Source organism: Anser brachyrhynchus, assembly GCF_964034855.1.
Source record: "Anser brachyrhynchus genome assembly, chromosome: Z".
NCBI classification, from domain to species: domain Eukaryota; kingdom Metazoa; phylum Chordata; class Aves; order Anseriformes; family Anatidae; genus Anser; species Anser brachyrhynchus.
Genome location: NC_137697.1, coordinates 52395302 through 52416444, shown reverse-complemented (window position 1 = coordinate 52416444; position 21143 = coordinate 52395302). Strand labels below are relative to the sequence as shown.

Here is a 21143-nt window from a genome sequence, read left to right as displayed (position 1 = left end):
TATGTAACTAGGTATTTGTACTTACCTTCAGACACATTAGAATTGTTTGTGAAGAAACCAGATAAAAGCATTCATTGGTCTAGTAACTAGTGCAAAAATCTAATTAGTAGTAGAAAACTTTGTTTAGCAGTCCAAAGTGCTATTTCTTAGCGTATTTTAAAGAAATTCCCTCTGCTATTTCACAGTTCCCTTTAATAGTTTATTTATGTTGTGCTGTCATTTTGAATGTTGCTGTTTATCTTGGCTTTAGGAGTTTGGATAGAGTTCAGGAGTTTCAGATAGTATCTAAATCACCTTCTACATCATGTTGTTCTACTAATAGTTGACTGCAAGAACCAAATGCATTCCTCATTATAAGGCTACTAGTGAAGAAAACAGGATGGGATAGACAAGCCAAATAGTGCATTAACCACTGATAGTCCAGGGGAACCCTCAAGAATCTGTTTTTTGCTGTGAATTTTTGTTGCTCCAAGTTAAATGTGTAATGCTAGGTTTATATGGCTCTATTTAGTTTTACGAATGCTCGGTACTTACATGATGTGTAGTAAAAGAGCATTTGTTTTCTTTTCTGGTTTTGTCCCTGTAAAGAGTTCCTTTAACTCTTAAGTTTTGCTTTTGCTGTAAGTAATCTGGTCTGTATGCAAGTCACTCCTTGTGACAAAAAATGGTTAGTTAATTTGAAAATTTTACATGAAAACTTTATGTAGATGCAACATTGTTTTAGTACAATGTAAATTAAAAATTCATGTAATCACTCTTATCCTGCCTCAAATAATTGTATTTAATGCCATATAGAAAATAATTTCTCACTGAAGAGCATCCATACATGAAAATGTGATTCATACATAATTTTTTGAGATAGAATTACTTTTAAAGATATTTTAACTGTCTCAAACTAAAATATTTTCATTACTATGTTTCATTAATCTCTTTGTACAATGGAAAGTTAGAAGTCTTCACCATTTGACTTTTAGATTAATAGAGCTGCTTACAGTTACCACCCACTTATTCTAGCTATTTAATCACTAAGTGAGATTTATTAAGGTTATAAATGGTGAAGTAGTGATAATATTTAATTATTTCTAAGTAGCACAAATTATTGCAGCATTAAATCAATTGTTTGGGTTTTTTTGCTCGTGTACCATTCAGATTTCATTATAATTTATTTTAATATGTAGTTTTTAAATATAACTATTTTTTAAAATCATTTGATCTGCAGGTGGAAATGGTGTACTCATTGTTATCAATGCTTGGTACTCATGATAAAGATGACATGTCAAGAACATTGCTAGCAATGTCTAGCTCCCAAGACAGCTGCATAGCCATGCGTCAATCTGGATGTCTTCCTCTCCTCATCCAGCTTTTACATGGCAACGATAAAGACTCTGTCTTGTTAGGGAACTCTCGTGGTAGTAAAGAGGCCCGTGCCAGAGCCAGCGCAGCACTACATAACATCATTCACTCCCAGCCTGATGATAAGCGAGGCAGACGGGAAATCCGCGTGCTCCATCTTTTGGAGCAGATTCGTGCTTACTGTGAAACATGTTGGGAATGGCAGGAAGCACATGAACAAGGCATGGACCAAGACAAAAACCCAAGTAGGTTCTTCAAGCTGTATAAATTTTGAAAACCAATGAATTAACAAAAAATACAATATAATCTGAAATCATGTTGAATGTATGTAAGATTTCTTGTATATATATATATGGGTAGCTGCAAATAAATGCATGAGGGTGTATGTACAAATACACTTTTTGAGTTAAGGTAGTGTTAGGAAGTAGTACCTATTACAAATATGATGCCCTATTTATAAACCTGTTCTTTCAAATCATAAGGCTTCTGTATGCTTTCCAGATAAAAACTCTATAGTGTTTTATATATATGATCTGTAAATTAAAAGTAAATTTCAACTCATTCCTGTTTTACATTTTGATGAATAATGAAGGATACTTAAATAATCCCAAATCGTTCTATCGCAAGATACACACTTCATGTAGGAGAGAGGTACAGACCACAAATTAAATAATCTCAATCTAGCCAATATAATATAAACTATAATGTACATGAGAAATATTTCAATATTAAAATACCAGAGATGTAGCAATGTAAATGAAATAGGAATTTTCTTGGGGGGCAGTTACAAAAAAGATTTAATCTGCATAATTTAACTGCTTTTTTGAATTGATGGCATTTTGTAAATACAGGTTGTAGGTGTCTCATGGAAGTACCACTGAAATCAGTGGGCTGAATCATAGGTTTTGGAGTTTACTGCTACAACCATTTCACAAAAGTTGGGCTCTGAACAACATGTACCAATACAATTTATGTGTTAGCTAGTATCTAGCTCATGAAATTATGAATTTTAAAACTATGAAGCAAAGGGGTTTAATTAAACATTCTTAAGGACTTAACACCCAAAGAAACGGCTTCACTTTAGGTGTTGTATTATCTAATGCCACTATAATATTTATTGTTACTGATTTCTTTCAGAGATTTTTATTTTTCAAGAGTAATAAGATAATTGGTACCAGAAGTTATATTTCTAATTTAATACATACATTAATGATTCTCCTTAGTTTCTTTTTCAGCATCAAGTATATTTCTAGTACTTGTATGTCATCTTGGTTTTATGTAGATTTATTCAGGCATCTGTGTATACAGATGTAGTAGTAATATTCTGAAGTAACTGTCTATTCTTGGATAAATAGGAAGATAAGAACCCTGAACAAAATTGCTATTGATTTATCTTAAATTTAGTTTCTCTTTGAAAATCTTTATACAAAGCTATACACCTAGGAAATACTAATTGTTACCTATATCTGGATCAGTGCCTGCTCCAGTTGATCATCAGATCTGTCCTGCTGTGTGTGTTTTGATGAAACTTTCATTTGATGAAGAACATAGGCATGCAATGAATGAGCTCGGTAAGACCAAATGTATTCCTCTGACTTCCTCTGAAACACTTCCTGGAAACGCTGACATTCTGTATTTGTATACCTCGAAGGATATGTGGCATTGTTTTACCACTGGATTAAACAGATCATCAGTTCATTTGTGTCAGATGTTGATCTCTAAGTGATTAATGCAGTTTAAATTAACTATACCATTTCCCATCGGACAGGTTATTATGAAAGTTACTCTTTTATTTGGCATGAACTCTAAATTGTGGAAGAGTATATAATCATAGAAGTATTTGTGATTTTCAGAAGCATCGGACTTGCAGTGAAGGCTGCTTTCCAGAGTTTTTTTTGTCGTGAGTAGGCTGCTGTTCAGCAGCCTGAACTTCTTTGTCCATACTCAGTTCTGTGCAGGCAGGTTTTCTTTGCTGCTTCTGTGTAAAAATACGTTAAGTACTTTTTCCTCAGAAAATAATATTCAGTAATAATAATTAATAAATCAATACTTGTCAGATTTAATAAATAGCCTTTTATGTAACTGTTATGATTTCATTGGTCATGATTTTGGCTGGGTAGAATTAAAATGAGTGTTTTTCTTACTTCTGCATAAATGTTTCTCTTCCCACTTCACTCCATTTCCTCCAAAATCTCAATATGATAACGCAACGTTTCAGCCAGTGCTAAGCATAGAATTTGAGATCTACAGTCATTATGTAATGGCTTGTTTTACTTTCAGAACCTTCTGGTTTTTTAGATGTTTGAGATTTGTTATATATGTAGAAATGCAGTTTGTTCCTTGGTGTATATATAAGCTGTATTCTTGATATTAGGATTGAAATTTGTTACTATTTCTATTATTTGTTTTTAAAGGAGGTTTGCAGGCCATTGCTGAACTGTTGCAAGTGGATTGTGAAATGTATGGACTTACAAATGACCACTATAGTGTTACATTAAGGAGATATGCTGGAATGGCTCTGACAAACTTGACTTTTGGGGATGTGGCAAACAAGGTAAGAATAGAATTTCAAACATATTGTAATTTCAGTTGATAGCTATGTTTGAATTGTAACACTCAGACAGGTGATGAAATCTTGAGGATAGGATATTGAATTTGGGATCAGGAGAGTAAAACAAAATGCCATTCCATCCTGTTCCTCACTGAGGGTACCACAGACGGGAATGTTATATCAGACAATTATAGTATCGACTGTCACATTAAATCAAGTCACTTCTAATTTGTCACTGTAAGTAGGGATTTTACCAATTGACTTTAATTTTTTTTTAAGCAATACATATGATCTTTTGGTAATGTATAACACATAATGATTATGGACCAACAGTTATGGACAGTGACTGATTTTTCTGAGAATGTTGAACTAAAACTGTTAATTGAGCCAAATTTTGTTTAGTTGTCACTTAATACTATTACTGTCCAAAAGGATTTTGCAAACCTCCTCAAGCTGGAGCTCGATCTTAAACATTTATTGAATATCTAGCTCATTATGGGCACTACTTCAAAGAATTACAAGAATTAGTTCGTTTTAGTTTTAAATACTCATCTTTTTTAGTATTTTGTATGTTTGAAATGAAAAGTGTAATTGTGAGACTCTATAGACAGCAGGTAAAAACACATTGCCAGCTTACAGATAATTGTCCAGTATATTACCCAGCATATGTTAAAGAAGGCTTCTCAACTAGTACTGTTCCAGATCTGGTCCTAGACCTGTTGAAAAAATAAAAGTAAAATTTAGCACAATTTTACCACTTATGGATTTCCCAGTACAGAAACTGTTAGGCTTAAGTTTTTAATCGTTGTGGACCAAACATTTGTTGTTGGAAACATGTATTACAAAGCTTTTTTTTGAACTTCACAAATGATCAGCTTAAAATATCGAAGTACTGTGCACAAGCAAGCCACCTAATCTGTGATTTAGAACTATTTCTTTTCTATTTTCTTCTGATTTTTATCAGGCTACATTGTGTTCTATGAAGGGCTGCATGAGAGCTCTTGTAGCCCAATTGAAGTCTGAAAGTGAAGACTTACAGCAGGTAATGTCCTTACTAGGTGAAATATTTCTTGGCCGTTTCCATTATTTTGCTTTGCTTCAATTTTATTGTATTATGTGAAGATACTGTATTTCTGCTCTCCTTTCTTAATATTTACTTCCCTTCTACTGATTTGCTCTTGACATCAGGTATTTTTATACTTGAATTCTGTCTTTGCATTAAGTTCCTAGGGTGCTGCCTTCTCTATTTTTTCAGTTACTGTGTCTTTGAAATGTGCTGCATTTATCCCAGCCTGACTTTTGTTTTGTAATTGTTGTTCTTTTCTTGTGTTATCTCATTAACTTTGATGCAAAGTTAGTACCTATATTAATTCTGTGAATCGTGAAGTACAACTTTCTTGTAGTAAAAGTGGTAAGCTGTGGATCATACTGTTTTCTCACCAAAACACATAAAATACATGGGCTGTAAAGCTCCTTTTATGACCCTCGTCTGTTGGTGGAAATACAATTTTCAAGAAAAGTTTGAGCGATCCTAAATTCTCCAGTTTAGCTTACTTAACGATACCGTTAGCAGACTGGGGGTTAATGCATTATTGTGGCTCCTCTACAGTAACAAAAAGTTAATAATAGGGGAACAGTAGTAGAGGAAGCTCTGCTTCAAAAAAAAAATCTGCATCTGACTTGACAAGGTTGTACTTTTAGTACGTACATACTTGCTCTCCACAGCAGCACCTCCTGGAGAAACTGCCAAAGCATGAGCAAAGTGTTTGGTGTGACACTTGAGTGTCTCTTCCAATTGATCCTGCGCTGTAGAGGAAAATATCTTGAAAATAAACAGTATTTATGAAGTGTGCAGGGTGATCCTCAGAGCTGAGAACGTAGAACTGTTCTTCATTGTTTGGGAACTTGTTTAAAATTACTAAATATGAAATTATTTTTGTTTAATATCGTAAGCAATAATATATATTTCTTATGTAATCATAGGTTGGAAGAGACCTTTGAGATCATCAAGTCCAATCATCAACCTGATTTACTGGGTCCCATCGCTAAACTGTCCCTTAGTGCCACCTCCACACATACCTTAAATACCTCCAGGGATGGGAAGTCCACCACTTCCTGGGCAGCCCTGTCCAGTGCGTGACTGCCCTCTTTGTGAAGAAATTCTTCCTTATGTACAATCTAAACCTCCCCTAGCACAAATGAGACTGTTATATATGCTTGCTTATACGTACATATATAAACTACACCTGTTTATATGCATATACGTATATTCTTTTTCTTTCTTGGTTTGCAGGTCATTGCAAGTGTGTTGAGGAACTTGTCCTGGCGAGCAGATGTAAACAGTAAAAAGACACTACGTGAAGTTGGGAGTGTGAAAGCACTGATGGAATGTGCTTTAGAAGTTAAGAAGGTATAATGTATAAATAACTAAAAGATAAATTTCTGAGGTGTTCTGTTTATTTTATACAAAATAAAAGTATGGTCCTTCTTGATATAAGTAGTAGGTCAAATACTGGGGGTGTTTTAGGTAACTTCAGAATTAAAGTTACTTAAAGCAATTGGAATTGCTAAACAGAATTGCTTTGAGTTAATGGGGTAGCAGATCACAACGTATCAATGTCACCTCAAAACTAATGGTATATAATTTTATTTATGAGGGTTGACAGCTTTTGCTCTTCAGTTTCATGAGCTGTGCTGTTCTAACAGGCACTGTTTATAATTTTGCAATTCAGTGGAACCTCTTCTGATTTAGTGAATAGGTAACTTCCACTTCTGCTGTTTTCTGGATATATTCTTTGTATAATTCCTGTCATCATACAGAACTATATTCCATCCCAGAGTCCTCTGCCAGCTAGTCTTCAAACCATTTTTACCATTATGGCAACTAACAAATATTGTGGTTCATAATTCCAAAATTTTCTGGCAAGCAATAGCAAATCCATAGCTGATGGAAAGAGAGAAGCAAAGAAAATTATTGGTGTGTGCAGTGCTATATGCCTCTAGCTTACCAGCTCAGAAATCAGAAATTGGAACATAATTAAATCACAAATTATGAGTGTTTCGAGGAAAACTAGAGGAATAGGGAGGCATGTGTAGGAAAACAGAAAACAAAATACTGGGTGTTTACCATACAACACTTGAGATTTCATCCAAGCAAAAATCAAATTCTGCAGTTAACTGGGAAAAAAATACCCCATGATCAGTGAATTTTGTTTCTTTGCAAATGTAGGTTAGAATCAGTGAGGCAGTTTTTATCTCTGGGCTGTATTTTCAGACTGTGCAGGTTCAACAGGAATTACTATTTCAGTTTATTCTTGGTTCATCGTTGCATCGGTGGGAACTGGAAAAACAGATTTGTGACAGACTTCTGGAAGCTAACTTAAGTATTTCTGAGGGATTGTGTTCAATAGTTGGAAACTTTTCTAATTCTATCACTTTATTTTCCTAGGAATCAACCCTAAAAAGCGTTTTGAGTGCCTTATGGAATTTGTCAGCACATTGTACTGAGAACAAAGCTGATATATGTGCTGTCGATGGTGCTCTTGCATTTCTAGTTGGCACACTCACATACCGGAGCCAAACAAACACTCTAGCCATCATAGAAAGTGGAGGAGGGATATTAAGAAATGTTTCTAGCTTAATTGCAACTAATGAGGACCACAGGTAGGTATACATTTTCAGACAATTTACAGTATAATGGTACCAAAAGCATGTTTGTATGTTGAGTCTTAATAGGAATGCATGTATGAAGTACAGTAATCAAATACAATAATTTGTAATGAATTTGATAAGGCAAGTATTCCACTCAGATAACAGGAATATGCAGTAATATCAATATCTGTTGCTTGTAAATAATGAATGGTACTAGAAACTTTTCCAGGAAAGAGAAAATTGCTAAGTTATAAAGGAAACCACCTGGAATGGAAAAATATTTAATAAAGGGATTGTAGAGTGGGAACAAGTGATTCATATCTGTATTAGTATTTGATCAGTTGGATTTGGATGGATTCCATATGAATAGAGGAAAAATAAGACAAATTTGCACTAGATACTTCATCATTTCAAAGGACTAAACTCACCTGTAGCATAGTAGGTTTTTGTTTTGTTTCTGATTCATTTGAAATGCCACTTACTGATTTTTTGTTTTCAATTATTCAACACCAGGCAAATCTTAAGAGAGAACAGCTGCTTACAAACCTTGTTACAACACTTGAAGTCACACAGTTTGACAATAGTCAGTAATGCATGTGGGACCCTGTGGAATCTTTCTGCACGAAATGCAAAGGATCAGGAGGCACTGTGGGACATGGGAGCAGTCAGCATGCTCAAAAATCTCATTCACTCAAAACACAAGATGATAGCAATGGGCAGCGCTGCAGCTCTAAGAAACCTCATGGCAAACAGGCCAGCAAAGTATAAGGATGCTAATATTATGTCTCCAGGATCAAGCTTACCATCTCTTCATGTTAGAAAACAAAAGGCACTGGAAGCAGAATTAGATGCTCAGCATTTATCAGAGACTTTTGACAATATTGATAATTTAAGCCCAAAGGCATCTCACCGTAATAAGCAGAGACATAAGCAGAACATATACAGCGAGTATGTTTTGGATTCTAGTCGTCATGATGATGCGATTTGCAGATCAGAGAGTTTTAATACTGGTAATATGACTGTACTTTCACCATATTTAAATACTACAGTATTGCCTGGCTCCTCTTCTTCCAGTAGAGGAAACATAGAAAATTGTCGATCTGAGAAAGACAGAAGTCTTGACAGGGATCGAGTAGTAGGTTTAAATACCTACCATCCAGGTACAGAGAACACTGGGAACTCCTCTAAGAGAATAGGAATGCAAATTTCTACTGCTGCAGCTCAAATTGCCAAAGTTATGGAAGAAGTGACAAGCATGCATATTCCACAAGAAGACAGAAGTTCTAGTTCCACTTCTGAAATGCACTGTTTGACAGAAGACAGAAATGCCCCGAGGAGAGCAGCCAGTGCCCTTACTCACTCAAGTACATACTTCCCTAAATCTGAGAATTCAAGCAGGACATGTCCTGTGCCTTACACAAAAATGGAATACAAGAGAGCTTCAAATGATAGCTTAAATAGTGTAAGCAGCAGTGATGGCTATGGTAAAAGAGGCCAAATGAAACCTTCCATTGAATCTTACTCTGAAGATGATGAAAGTAAATTTTGTAGTTATGGTCAATATCCAGCTGACTTGGCACATAAGATACATAGTGCAAATCACATGGATGACAATGATGGAGAGCTAGACACTCCTATTAACTATAGTCTTAAGTATTCAGACGAACAGTTAAATTCTGGGAGGCAGAGCCCCTCTCAGAATGAAAGATGGGCAAGGCCTAAGCATATAATAGATGATGAAATGAAACAGAATGAACAAAGGCAGTCAAGGAGCCAAAGTGCAGCCTACCCAGTGTACACTGAGAGTGGAGATGATAAACATATGAAATATCAGTCACCTTTTGGACAGCAAGATTGTGTTTCTTCATTTAGATCAAGAGCATCTAATGGTTCAGATCAGAACAGAGTAGGCTCGACTCTTGGAATGAATCAGAAAGTAAACCAGTCCTTGCGCCAGGTTGATGATTATGATGATGATAAGCCAACCAACTACAGTGAACGTTACTCTGAGGAGGAACAACATGAAGAGGAAGACAGACCAACCAATTATAGTATAAAGTACAGTGAAGAGGAACATCATGTCGATCAGCCGATCGATTATAGTCTAAAATACTCAACAGAAGTTCCTCCCTCTTCTCAGAAGCCATCTTTTACTTTTTCAAAGACTTCTTCAGTGCAAAGCACTAAAACTGACCGTATTTCCTCAAGCACTGGGAACGCGTCAGCCCCCTCAGCTGTTTCAAAGAGACAGAATCAGCTCCACCCAAGTTCTGCACAGAGCAGAGGTCAGGCTCAAAAGACTGCCTCCTGTAAGACTCCCTCTATTAATCAGGAAACTATACAAACTTATTGTGTGGAAGATACACCAATATGTTTTTCAAGGTGTAGCTCTCTGTCATCTTTGTCATCAGCTGAAGATGAAATAGGACGTGATCAATCCACACGTGTGACAGATGCTAATAATACACTACAGATAGCAGAATTGAAGGAAAACAGTGGGGCTCTATCTGCAGAAGCCTCAGTAAGTGAAATCACATCAACATCACAACATATCAGAACAAAATCCAGTAGACTGCCAACTTCTAGTTTATCTCCTTCTGATTCCTCTAGACATAAAGCTGTTGAATTTTCTTCAGGTGCCAAATCTCCCTCAAAGAGTGGTGCACAAACCCCTAAAAGCCCACCAGAACATTATGTGCAGGAAACTCCTCTCATGTTCAGCAGATGTACTTCTGTAAGTTCCCTGGATAGTTTTGAAAGCCGTTCAATTGCTAGTTCAGTTCAAAGTGAGCCTTGCAGTGGAATGGTAAGTGGCATTATAAGTCCGAGTGATCTTCCGGACAGCCCAGGACAAACAATGCCTCCAAGCAGAAGTAAAACTCCACCTCCTTCTCAAGGCGTTCAGGTAAAAAGAGATGTAGCTAAAGGTAAAGTACCTAGTGCAGAAAAGAGAGAGCCTGGTCCTAGACAGGCAGCTGTAAATGCAGCTGTTCAGAGAGTTCAGGTGCTGCCAGATGCTGATACACTATTACATTTTGCCACAGAAAGTACACCAGATGGGTTTTCTTGCTCTTCTAGCCTCAGTGCTCTGAGTCTTGATGAGCCATTTATACAGAAAGATGTCGAGTTAAGAATAATGCCTCCCGTACATGAAAATGAACATGGAAATGAAGCAGAACCTGAAGAGTCAGATAATACAAAGGATAACCAAGAGAAGAAAGCAGAGAAACCTTCTGAAGCAGAAAAAGACATTCTGGATGATTCTGATGATGATGATATTGAAATACTGGAAGAATGCATTATTTCTGCAATGCCAACGAAGTCTTCACGTAAAGCCAAAAAGCCTTCTCAAGCATCTGCTCCAAAAATACCTCCTCCTGTAGCCAGAAAGCCCAGCCAGCTGCCAGTTTACAAACTTATGCCTTCACAGAGCAGACTGCAATCCCAAAAGCATGTTAGTTTTACACCAGGTGATGATATGCCGCGGGTATATTGCGTTGAGGGTACACCAATAAATTTTTCAACAGCTACATCTTTAAGTGATCTTACAATAGAATCACCACCAAATGAGTTGGCCAATGTAGACAGCGTGGGTACAGGGGCAGAGTCAGGGGAATTTGAAAAGAGAGACACCATTCCTACAGAAGGTAGGAGTACAGATGACTCTCAGAGAGCAAAAACTGTGACTGCCCCAGGACTGGATGATGACAAAACAGAAGAGGGTGATATCCTGGCTGAGTGCATTAACTCAGCTATGCCAAAAGGAAAAAGTCACAAACCTTTTAGAGTGAAGAAAATAATGGATCAAATTCAACAAGCATCTGCATCTTTAAGTAACAAAAACCAATCAGAAGGTGAAAAGAAGAAGTCGACATCACCTGTAAAGCCTGTTCCCCAAAACAATGAATACAGAGCACGTGTAAGAAAAAACACAGAGCCTAAAAACAATATTAATAATGAAAGAAGCTATTCAGAGAACAGAGACCTAAAGAAACAGAATATTAAAAATAATTCAAGAGATTTTAATGACAAACTTCCAAATAATGAAGAGCGTGTAAGAGGAAGCTTTGCATTTGATTCACCTCATCATTACACGCCTATTGAGGGAACTCCATATTGTTTTTCAAGGAATGATTCCCTAAGTTCTTTAGACTTTGATGATGATGATGTTGATCTTTCAAGGGAAAAGGCAGAATTAAGAAAAGGAAAAGAAGCAAAAGAAATAGAAGCTAAAGACTGCACTAATACAGAACAGTCTTCAAATCAGCAACCAACTAACAGGACACAAGTTTGTCAAAAACACCCAACAAGCAGAAGCCAGCCTAAAACTTTCTGTCAGTCAACTAAAGATATTCCAGACAGAGGGGCAGCTACAGATGAGAAAATGCAGAATTTTGCTATCGAAAACACACCTGTTTGTTTTTCTCGCAATTCATCTCTTAGTTCCCTTAGTGATATTGATCAAGAAAACAACAACAACAAAGAAGGAGAACCTGCAAAGCGAACTGAGGCTCCTGATTCACAGATGGAATCAAACAGACCACAGACTTCTGGTTATGCACCCAAATCATTTCATGTTGAAGATACACCTGTATGTTTCTCTAGAAACAGCTCTCTGAGTTCTCTTAGTATTGACTCAGAAGATGATCTTTTGCAGGAATGCATTAGTTCTGCCATGCCTAAAAAGAAAAAACCATCAAGAATAAAGAGTGAAAGTGAAAAAAATAATTCCAGAAATGTAGGTGGTATATTGGCAGAAGATTTGACACTGGATTTGAGAGAGATACAGAGGCCAGATTCAGAACATGGTTTCTCACCTGATTCAGAGAACTTTGACTGGAAAGCAATACAGGAAGGTGCAAACTCTATAGTTAGTAGTTTGCATCAAGCTGCAGCTGCTGCATCACTGTCTAGACAAGCTTCATCAGACTCTGATTCTATCCTTTCATTAAAATCTGGTATTTCCCTTGGGTCACCATTTCATCTTACTCCAGACCAAGAAGAAAAACCTTTTACTAGTAATAAAGGTCCACGAATTCTTAAGCCAGGAGAGAAAAGTACACTGGAGTCTAAAAAAGCAGAAGCTGAAAATAAGGGAATCAAAGGAGGGAAAAAAGTATATAAAAGCATGATTACAGGAAAAGCTCGCTCCAATTCAGAAGTTTCAAGCCAGTTAAAGCAACCCCAACAAACAAGCGTGCCTTCAATTTCACGTGGTAGGACAATGATTCATATTCCAGGAGTTCGAAATAGTTCTTCAAGTACTAGTCCTGTTTCCAAAAAAGGTGCCCCACTCAAAAACACAAATTCCAAGAGTCCCAGTGAAGGCCAAAGTTCAGCTAGTTCTCCAAGAGGCGTAAAGTCATCGGGAAAACCTGAGCCAGCTCCTGTAACTAGGCAACTTTCAGGGATGAACCAGGGTGGATCAAGTAAAGGACCTTCTAGATCAGGATCTAGAGACTCTACTCCTTCTAGACCTCAACAGCAGCCATTAAGTCGGCCTCTGCAATCTCCAGGCCGAAACTCAATTTCCCCTGGAAGAAATGGTATAAGTCCTCCAAATAAACTGTCTCAGTTGCCAAGGACATCATCTCCTAGCACAGCTTCAACTAAATCGTCAAGTTCAGGTAGGATGTCATACGCGTCACCAGGAAGGCAGATGAGCCAGCAAAACCTTACAAAGCAAACTGCCTTACCGAAGAGTACCAGTAGCATTCCAAGAAGTGAGTCTGCTTCAAAAGGGTTAAACCAAATTCTCAGTAGTGGTGGATCAAACAAAAAGACTGACCTATCCAGAATGTCATCCACAAAATCTAGCGGAAGTGAATCTGACAGATCTGAGAGACCTGTCCTTGTTCGCCAGTCAACTTTTATTAAAGAAGCTCCAAGTCCAACTCTAAGACGCAAATTGGAAGAGTCTGCTTCATTTGAATCTCTGTCTCCTTCCAGGCCAGATTCTCCCACAAGGTCCCAACTACAGACCCCAGTTCTAAGTCCTTCTCTTCCTGATATGTCTTTGTCCTCTCATTCAACTGCCCAGACCAGTGGTTGGCGAAAATTACCCCCTAATCTGAGCCCTTCTGTAGAATATGATGGGAGACCAGCAAAACGTCATGATATAGCTCGTTCTCACTCTGAAAGTCCATCTAGATTGCCAGTCAATAGATCAGGAACATGGAAACGTGAACATAGTAAGCATTCGTCGTCGCTTCCTCGTGTAAGCACTTGGCGAAGAACTGGAAGTTCTTCCTCAATTCTGTCAGCTTCTTCAGAATCCAGTGAGAAGGCAAAAAGTGAAGATGAAAAGCAGCACGGAAGTTCTTTTTCTGGACACAAGCAAAGTAAAGAAAGCCAAGCACCAGCAAAAGGTACTTGGAGAAAAATAAAAGAAAATGAAATTCCCCAGATAATGAATGATCCTCAGCATTCTTCCTCGGGTGCCACAAATAGCTCTGATTCCAAAACCCTGATCTATCAGATGGCACCAGCTGTCTCTAAGACAGAGGATGTGTGGGTGAGGATTGAGGACTGCCCAATTAACAATCCTCGATCTGGAAGGTCCCCAACTGGAAATACTCCCCCTGTTATTGACAGTGTTTCAGAGAAAGGGGGCGTAAATGGCAAAGATTTTAAAGAGATTCAAGAAAAACAAAATCCAGGGAATGGAAGTGTTCCTGTTCGTACCATTGGTTTAGAAAACCGTCTGAACTCTTTCTTTCAGATAGACAGTCCAGACAAGAAAGGCACTGAAACAAAACCTCTGCAGACTAATCCTGCTCCTGCACCAGAAAATAATGAAAGTACTGTGAGCGAGCGTACACCATTCAGTTCCAGTAGTTCAAGCAAACACAGCTCCCCCATCGGTGCTGTTGCCGCAAGAGTTACTCCTTTCAACTACAATCCGAGCCGTAGGAAGAGTAGTGTGGACAATAGTTCTGCTCGGCCATCACAGATACCGACACCAGTAAACAACAGCACAAAGAAACGTGACTCAAAATCTGAAAATACAGACTCTGGTGGAACTCAGAGTCCTAAGCGTCACTCTGGCTCTTACCTGGTGACTTCTGTTTAAATACATCAAAAAATAAAACTGATGTATTACATACAGCAGCTACTTAGAACTTTTGTTTCGAATGAAACTTAAGAAAAATGGGGATTGCTTTTTTTGTTGTTTTTATTTTTTGTAAATAGGTTTGATTCTTGTTAGAGAGTCCTTGTTCTGGAAGCCATATTTGATAGTATACTTTGTCTTCACTGGTAATATTTTGGAGGAATATCTGATTGACAGTTTGAAATAAAATTGCTAATGCAAGTATATTTGTACAGTATGTTTAACATGTATTTAATTAGCTTCCCATCCCATAATCTTTAAATATTGCTTGTCTTGAAATCATGGAACATTGCAGGTAGAAATGATACAGTGTACTGCTTTACCAATCATTTCTAGATTGCAGACTGACTAAACTACATCAGGGAAGAATTGGTATTATTTATGCAAAAAAGTATACTCAGTTTTAGTACTTGTGAGTCCATCTAAACCAATAATTAATCATGTGGCTGTGAAATTCACAGTAATATGGTTTCTGCTGAACAAGCATTCCCAGCCTGCTTTTCTGCATGAATGGAACTGATGTTTATTTTCTGAAGTAATGATAACATTTCTGTGGTCACATAACGTGCATAGATAGTTATGGTGTAACAATTTACACTTCCTTTGTGCTCTGAAAAAAAAATAAAAATAAAAAAAAGAAAACTGTGTAACTGTAAAACCTTGAACAAAATTATTTTACCTGATCTAGATTTTATCTTAAAGTAGGTAGAATTTTTTTGCTATGCTGTAACTTGTTGTATATTCTGGTATTTGAGGTGAGATGGCTGCTCTTTTATTAATGAGAATAAGGGGATGTTTCAACAGAGACTAAAATGAACATTTCAGAATAAATTATTACTATATGTAAATTGTGTGTGTTACTTCTGCATTACATAAAAATACAGGACTTTATTTTGAGATGTCACATTATAATATGTTGTATAATGCACTCACATTTGTGGCCTGATCCAGCAAAACCTTGTACCTCCGGTGTTACTTGTTCTTCTTTATCACTGACAAATAGCTGTTGCAGGATGCTTAACAGTTGCAAGATCAGGCCCTAGGTCTTCTGTAATATAATTATAGTTGAGACAGTTTCACCTATCTCAGGTGCATAACAAGGCTAAAGGCAGGGTATTTCCAGAAGCCAAACAGGATAATTGTTTTCATCACTGCGAGCCTGAAATAATATTGTATGTATAAGAATAATATTTATAAAGCAATTTTTTAAAAATTTGGGGATATAATGTAGAATGTGAAATAGTGACTATAAGATGAAATTTTAATTCTGTTTGAAATCTTCATCCATTTTTATTTGTTTTTAAAATTATAAAGGGAAACAAAGCAAGAATCCCATGACAAGAAATTTGCTTTTGTAGGGAAAAAACAATCCTGAACACAAACCAGGACATTTGCTGCCTCAAGCCTTTTTGATGCAAATACGGTTTGTGCTAGAACAATGCTGAAAAGACAGATTTGTGCTTTAAATATATACATATATAGTTTGAATTTAGATAAGAATTGGTTTAAAGTAGGAACACAAGATAACAAAACATTAACCATTCTGCGCATGACTGAACAAACCATGAAATGGTATGTCAGTTTTGTGGTATCTCAGCTGGACTATTCTAAAGTTAGCATTCTAAATAATTCAGGATTCAAGATGCCCTGATTTCAGGAAGCCCTGAAATAGAGAAGTTTACCTTTATCTTTATATGGTAGCTTTAACACAGTTGCAGAGTACATCATATCTGTGGCTTTGTACTTACCTGATATTGAAATGAATCAGTTTTGTTTAAAATTCATCATAAGACTTGCATTGTTTATGAACAGAGTTGAGATACTATCAGCAGACAGCAGTCAAATATGATTAAATTTAAAGCCAATACCAAAAGTACCTTTTTGGAATAAGTGGCATCTTATTTGATATTTTGTTCTTTGCCTCTTGACAAATTTGCTTAAAGACATACTATATTTCTACACCACGTGGTGAATCTGTTAACAAACAGTGCTTCTCCTATTAGCATTTGTAATATTTTGCATATAGTATCTTCATGAGACTTTTCATGTTAGTATTACTGTTCTTTAAAGACGAAATAGAGACAAAGATTATGTGGTTTTTTTGAAGTCGGGATTTGCTGTTGGAGTAGGATGCAGAACTCCATCCTTGTATTTAAAATGGAAGACCATAAACAATGTAATACTTCTTTGTGCTGGGCTTTTAACCACTAATGAGAAGGTATACCATGTAATCCAGGATAGTCCGTTAGCACCAGCTTTACACCTACATCCTCTTGGTCTAAGAATTTAAAGGTAAACTCAATCCCTATATAGAAATATTGATTTCAGCTTTATAACTGAAGTAATCAAAAGAACATGAGGTGAAACTATAAATAACAGTATGCATATCAAACACCAGAATGTCTTTGAAAATTGTAGTGGCTTCTTTAGATAGTCTTGGAGATACTTCATGATCATTATAATTGGGAAGTTTCTCTTAATACCGTCATAAACAAGCTTATATTTGTAGCAAAGACACATGAGATAAACTTTCCAACTATAAGGGTAGTGAAACACTGAAATATGCTTCCCATGGGAGTTGTTAAATTTCCATTATAGAAGTTCTAAGAAGAGGTTTAGGAAACATCTCATAGGGATGGACTTTAGTATATTTCATATTGCCTGTGTGCAGAGATGGGCTTAGGTGATCCTTTGAAATCTGTGCCAGACCTACATGTCTCTAATTCTTTATCTAAAATGCTTAATAACTGTTAAGAGCCTTTTAGAATATTTAAGGACATCCAGGATGTTTGATTCGTGTTAGTGATTAGGATGCAAAGCTGGATTCCAAGTTTAACTATAAAAACAGATCACAGAAATATAAAAACAGAAAAATGGGAAATAGTAATAATAAGTATATTTGATCTTGGATTTTCTTAGTGATGTCTAGATTAATGGTTGCCAGATCTGGTTTGTGCTGCCAAAGATTTATTCCTTGGTTTTACTTAAATGAAGTTGCTGCAGCAGGCAACAGGACCTTATTTACGCTGAGGCAAAACAAGGGAAATTAAGGAGCTGAGGAAGCCAAGGCTCCTTTTCCTGTTCTTTGGGGATACACTGCCTGCCTTTCTACAGATTTTCATAGAACTTTTGTGATTTGTATGCATATCTGCAGTTGTCTTTGCATTAGTTTACTAAACAAAGTTTTGTTCTCTTTATGTGAGTTGTGGAAACATGACCTCCCTGCATATTTTTACTATTTAATACCTATGTTCATTCTAGCTCCTTGCAGTGTGCCACAGTTAAGGTTATTGCTAAATTTCTGTGAAAGCTCTTCTGACTAAATATTGCAAACTTTAAAAGGGAACTAATCTAGTTATATTTTTCATGTGCAGTTCTCCATCAGAATATTTTCCCTTGAAACCTTAAAGATAATTCTTAAAACTCCTTGTCAGAGTTGACAGCTTGAAAATTGAAAGTCAACAGCCTTGCCAGGATTTCCTGGCAAGATTGGAATATTGTTTGAAGCAGGACTTGGCTTCAAACTTGAGACTGCAAGCAGCAGCACTCATCTGACCCTTCAGTGGACCGGTTCAGCTCGTATTTGGTAGAACTGGTTGAGGGAAGTAGTAGGATTTGTGCTGCTTTAGTATGCTGAATTTGCTCCATGCGGGGTCAGGTAAGCGCTGCCTAAGCCAGCAGAAGAGAAAAGCAGCTAGTGCTGGTGGAAAGAGGTTGGATCAAGCCATTACTTGCACTTTTAAGCCAATATGCCAAGTTCCAGAACTGTTCTTCACCCTTTTTGAGACAGCAAAAGCAAATTGAAGTTTTGGACCCCTAACTTGTTCACTCTGAACTTCTGCCTAATGGCCTTCTAGCACTTTGCATTTACATATGTTGTGTGCCAGGTAAGTCCATCATCCTGGAAATTCTAACAACTAACAAGAGGTATTACATTAGTCTATAGTTTGTGTTTCTAGAAAAGAAATTGTTGTTCTTCAAAATAATAAAAAAAAAATCTACCACATGTGAAGTTATATGCAACAATTTTTTAATTTGCAATGTTAAATGCATTAAGTCCTTCAAAATTAAAATGATTTACTGCAATTAGTTGGTTTCTGGAAGAGGCTTCAAGGGTGAGAGAACATATCCCTTCCTTGATGAAGACAGTACTACTTGTAGGCATGATCTGGAAAAAGTTTAGGTGGACAAGCTCTTGCATTTTGTTACTAGATGCCTCCCAAAAGTCTTTTCAGACCTCCCATTAAATAGTAAGAACAGCCTAAATGTTGCTAACAATCCTACCTAGACTTCCACCTAAATATAACTTAACAATACTGTAATGCCTTGCAAAGTCTCGTCCACCTGTCTGACAGCTTTGTTCTCGACGAGATGTGTGATTTGGATGAAGCTGTGAATCGAAAGTGAAGTGTCAGTTAATGTGAAGCATGACTTCCTCCACATGCTTAAAGCTCTGAGGACTTTCTTAATACCATACCACCCAAATGTGTTCACTCTCTGCTACCACAGCCATCTCCTTTGCACTTTTAAGCATAACCAGAAGAGATGTCCCCAGTTCTTTATTTTCAAATCACATATAGAAATGGCATTCCTGCTTCATAGTTTATGCAGAATAACAGATGGTAAGCGTATCTTAGAGAATATTAATGTAGTTAAGGTTGAGTTTTTAGTCTGAATGGTAAGGTAGATGCTTATGTGTTGTATTTGGTTACATATTGGAAGTGCAAGGGGAATTTGGTGTGGTGCTGAAGAGCTTAAGAGTTCACAACAGTAACGTAGGTGTCAATGAATTTGTGATGCCCAGATGATTATCAAGTATGTCTTTAATACCTAGGTTTTCTGCTGTCAATTTTCAGTTTTCCAGATGTGCTCTTTATTTACTCTTAAGACTGGGTAATGCCTCCTTAGCATAGTTTTGCAAGTAATCTACTCCTTGGAAATTTCCTCATAGCTACTGGATTAGATATATATTAATTTCTGCCATTTCCAATATTTGAGATTCTTCTAATTTTGATGTTGGTGAAAGTACTCTTTTCTTGAGTGGACATGGAATTGCAATTAGGATTTCATGAAGGTGTAGGGGGAGCTTGTTCATTCACTAAAACGTGCTACCAGAGTTGTAAGCTCAAGAGATGCATACAAATTGACTATCTCCTGTGCCCTACTTCCTAGTGGGATTTAAGATGCATAAAGCTTGTGCTGGTTCTCTGCAAGTAAGTTGTCATCCTCTGAGATCAGATACGTTTTCCCACCTATGAATGTTGTTTCTCTAACAAACTCAGCCCACAGTTCTTTCCTTCAGTTTTGTTGCTTGCTTCTGCCTGAGATGTGTTACTGTTTTTATCCTAACTCTGTAATTCTTTCTTCAACTATTCTAATGTATTTTGCTTCGCAGTATACTAATTCTGAATTTAGTCTTGCTATGCATAACTTATTACTTACAGTGTTATATAAAATTTCCTCCTGATTGCACCTTGTCAGAGTGGAATTCTTTTCTTGATTATTTATTACTAAAAGTTAGGTGTCTGTTTGCTGTACTAGAAATATGATTTAATTTAACGAGAAAGTTGCTCTTGAGACACTTATGCAATGATAAAGCATATCAGAACTAATGGTCTGAGAAACCATGTAGTTTCACTTTGGTAGTAATCATGTTTCAGATAAACACCAAGTGGAAAAAGCTGAGGGAGATACACAGGTCACCAGTATAACTGTTCTCTTCCATGTCTCATTTTAAAATGAATTGCACAAAATCTAGTTCTGACACAGTGTAATTCCATAATCTCTGATACTTACAGTAAGTTCACAAGGAAGCTTATTTCATCATGACTTTTAAGCATGACAGACTCATTTAATTCCAGCTTTTTCTTAACTAATGCATTTTGTTCCTGATTGGAGACTTATTAAGGGACTTATATTAGTTGATTGCCAACATGTACACAAACGTACTTAAATACATATGCTTGGCTTGCTCTCTTCTATTCATCCTAGACTTTGACATAGTTAGAAGCACTTAACTAAAATTAAAAAAAAGTCTAATTTCAGGACTGATCAGCTGGTCCCTTATTTTACAAGTGTCTAAAGAAAAATACACTTCATGGTCTTGATTCTTATACAGAAAGAAAATTCCTTGCTAGCAATTCAAAAAGTCAGTAGGGATTGTGAAAACTACAGGATTTTGAGTGATTTACATTTAATACAAATGAAGGTAGTTTATGCCTAATTCCATCCCTGCTAACAATTCTCTGTGCAAAATAACATACTGCTTGGGGTGAGGGGGAAAGGCATCTTGGGTATACAATAAACAGAATTCAGACTTTGTGCATCTTACCTAGGTTGTTACTAAGGTCTATGATGGCAGACGTGTAATATGGAATAGCAGGAAGGTAGATAAAAAACTGAGTCGTAATATAAATGGCTATAAGCCTCTTTTTTAATTCCATTGCATGATGAAAGGGGGTTGGCATCTTTCTGTTC

General features: G+C 36.7%; 1 protein-coding gene across 4 annotated transcripts in view; it reads left to right on the top strand.

The window, feature by feature from the left end:
• The window catches only part of APC (APC regulator of WNT signaling pathway), a 90631-nt gene extending 75117 nt beyond the window's left edge, over positions 1-15514 (top strand). For all 4 annotated transcript variants that reach the window (XM_080573280.1, XM_080573278.1, XM_080573281.1 and 1 more), the window contains exons 10-16: positions 1220-1598; positions 2829-2924; positions 3768-3907; positions 4869-4946; positions 6198-6314; positions 7353-7567; positions 8069-15514. In XM_080573280.1, coding sequence (XP_080429406.1) covers positions 1220-1598; positions 2829-2924; positions 3768-3907; positions 4869-4946; positions 6198-6314; positions 7353-7567; positions 8069-14627 — 7584 coding nt within the window. In that variant the 3' untranslated portion in view covers positions 14628-15514. The remainder of the gene's footprint in view (positions 1-1219; positions 1599-2828; positions 2925-3767; positions 3908-4868; positions 4947-6197; positions 6315-7352; positions 7568-8068) is intronic.
• Positions 15515-21143: the final 5629 nt, after the last annotated feature.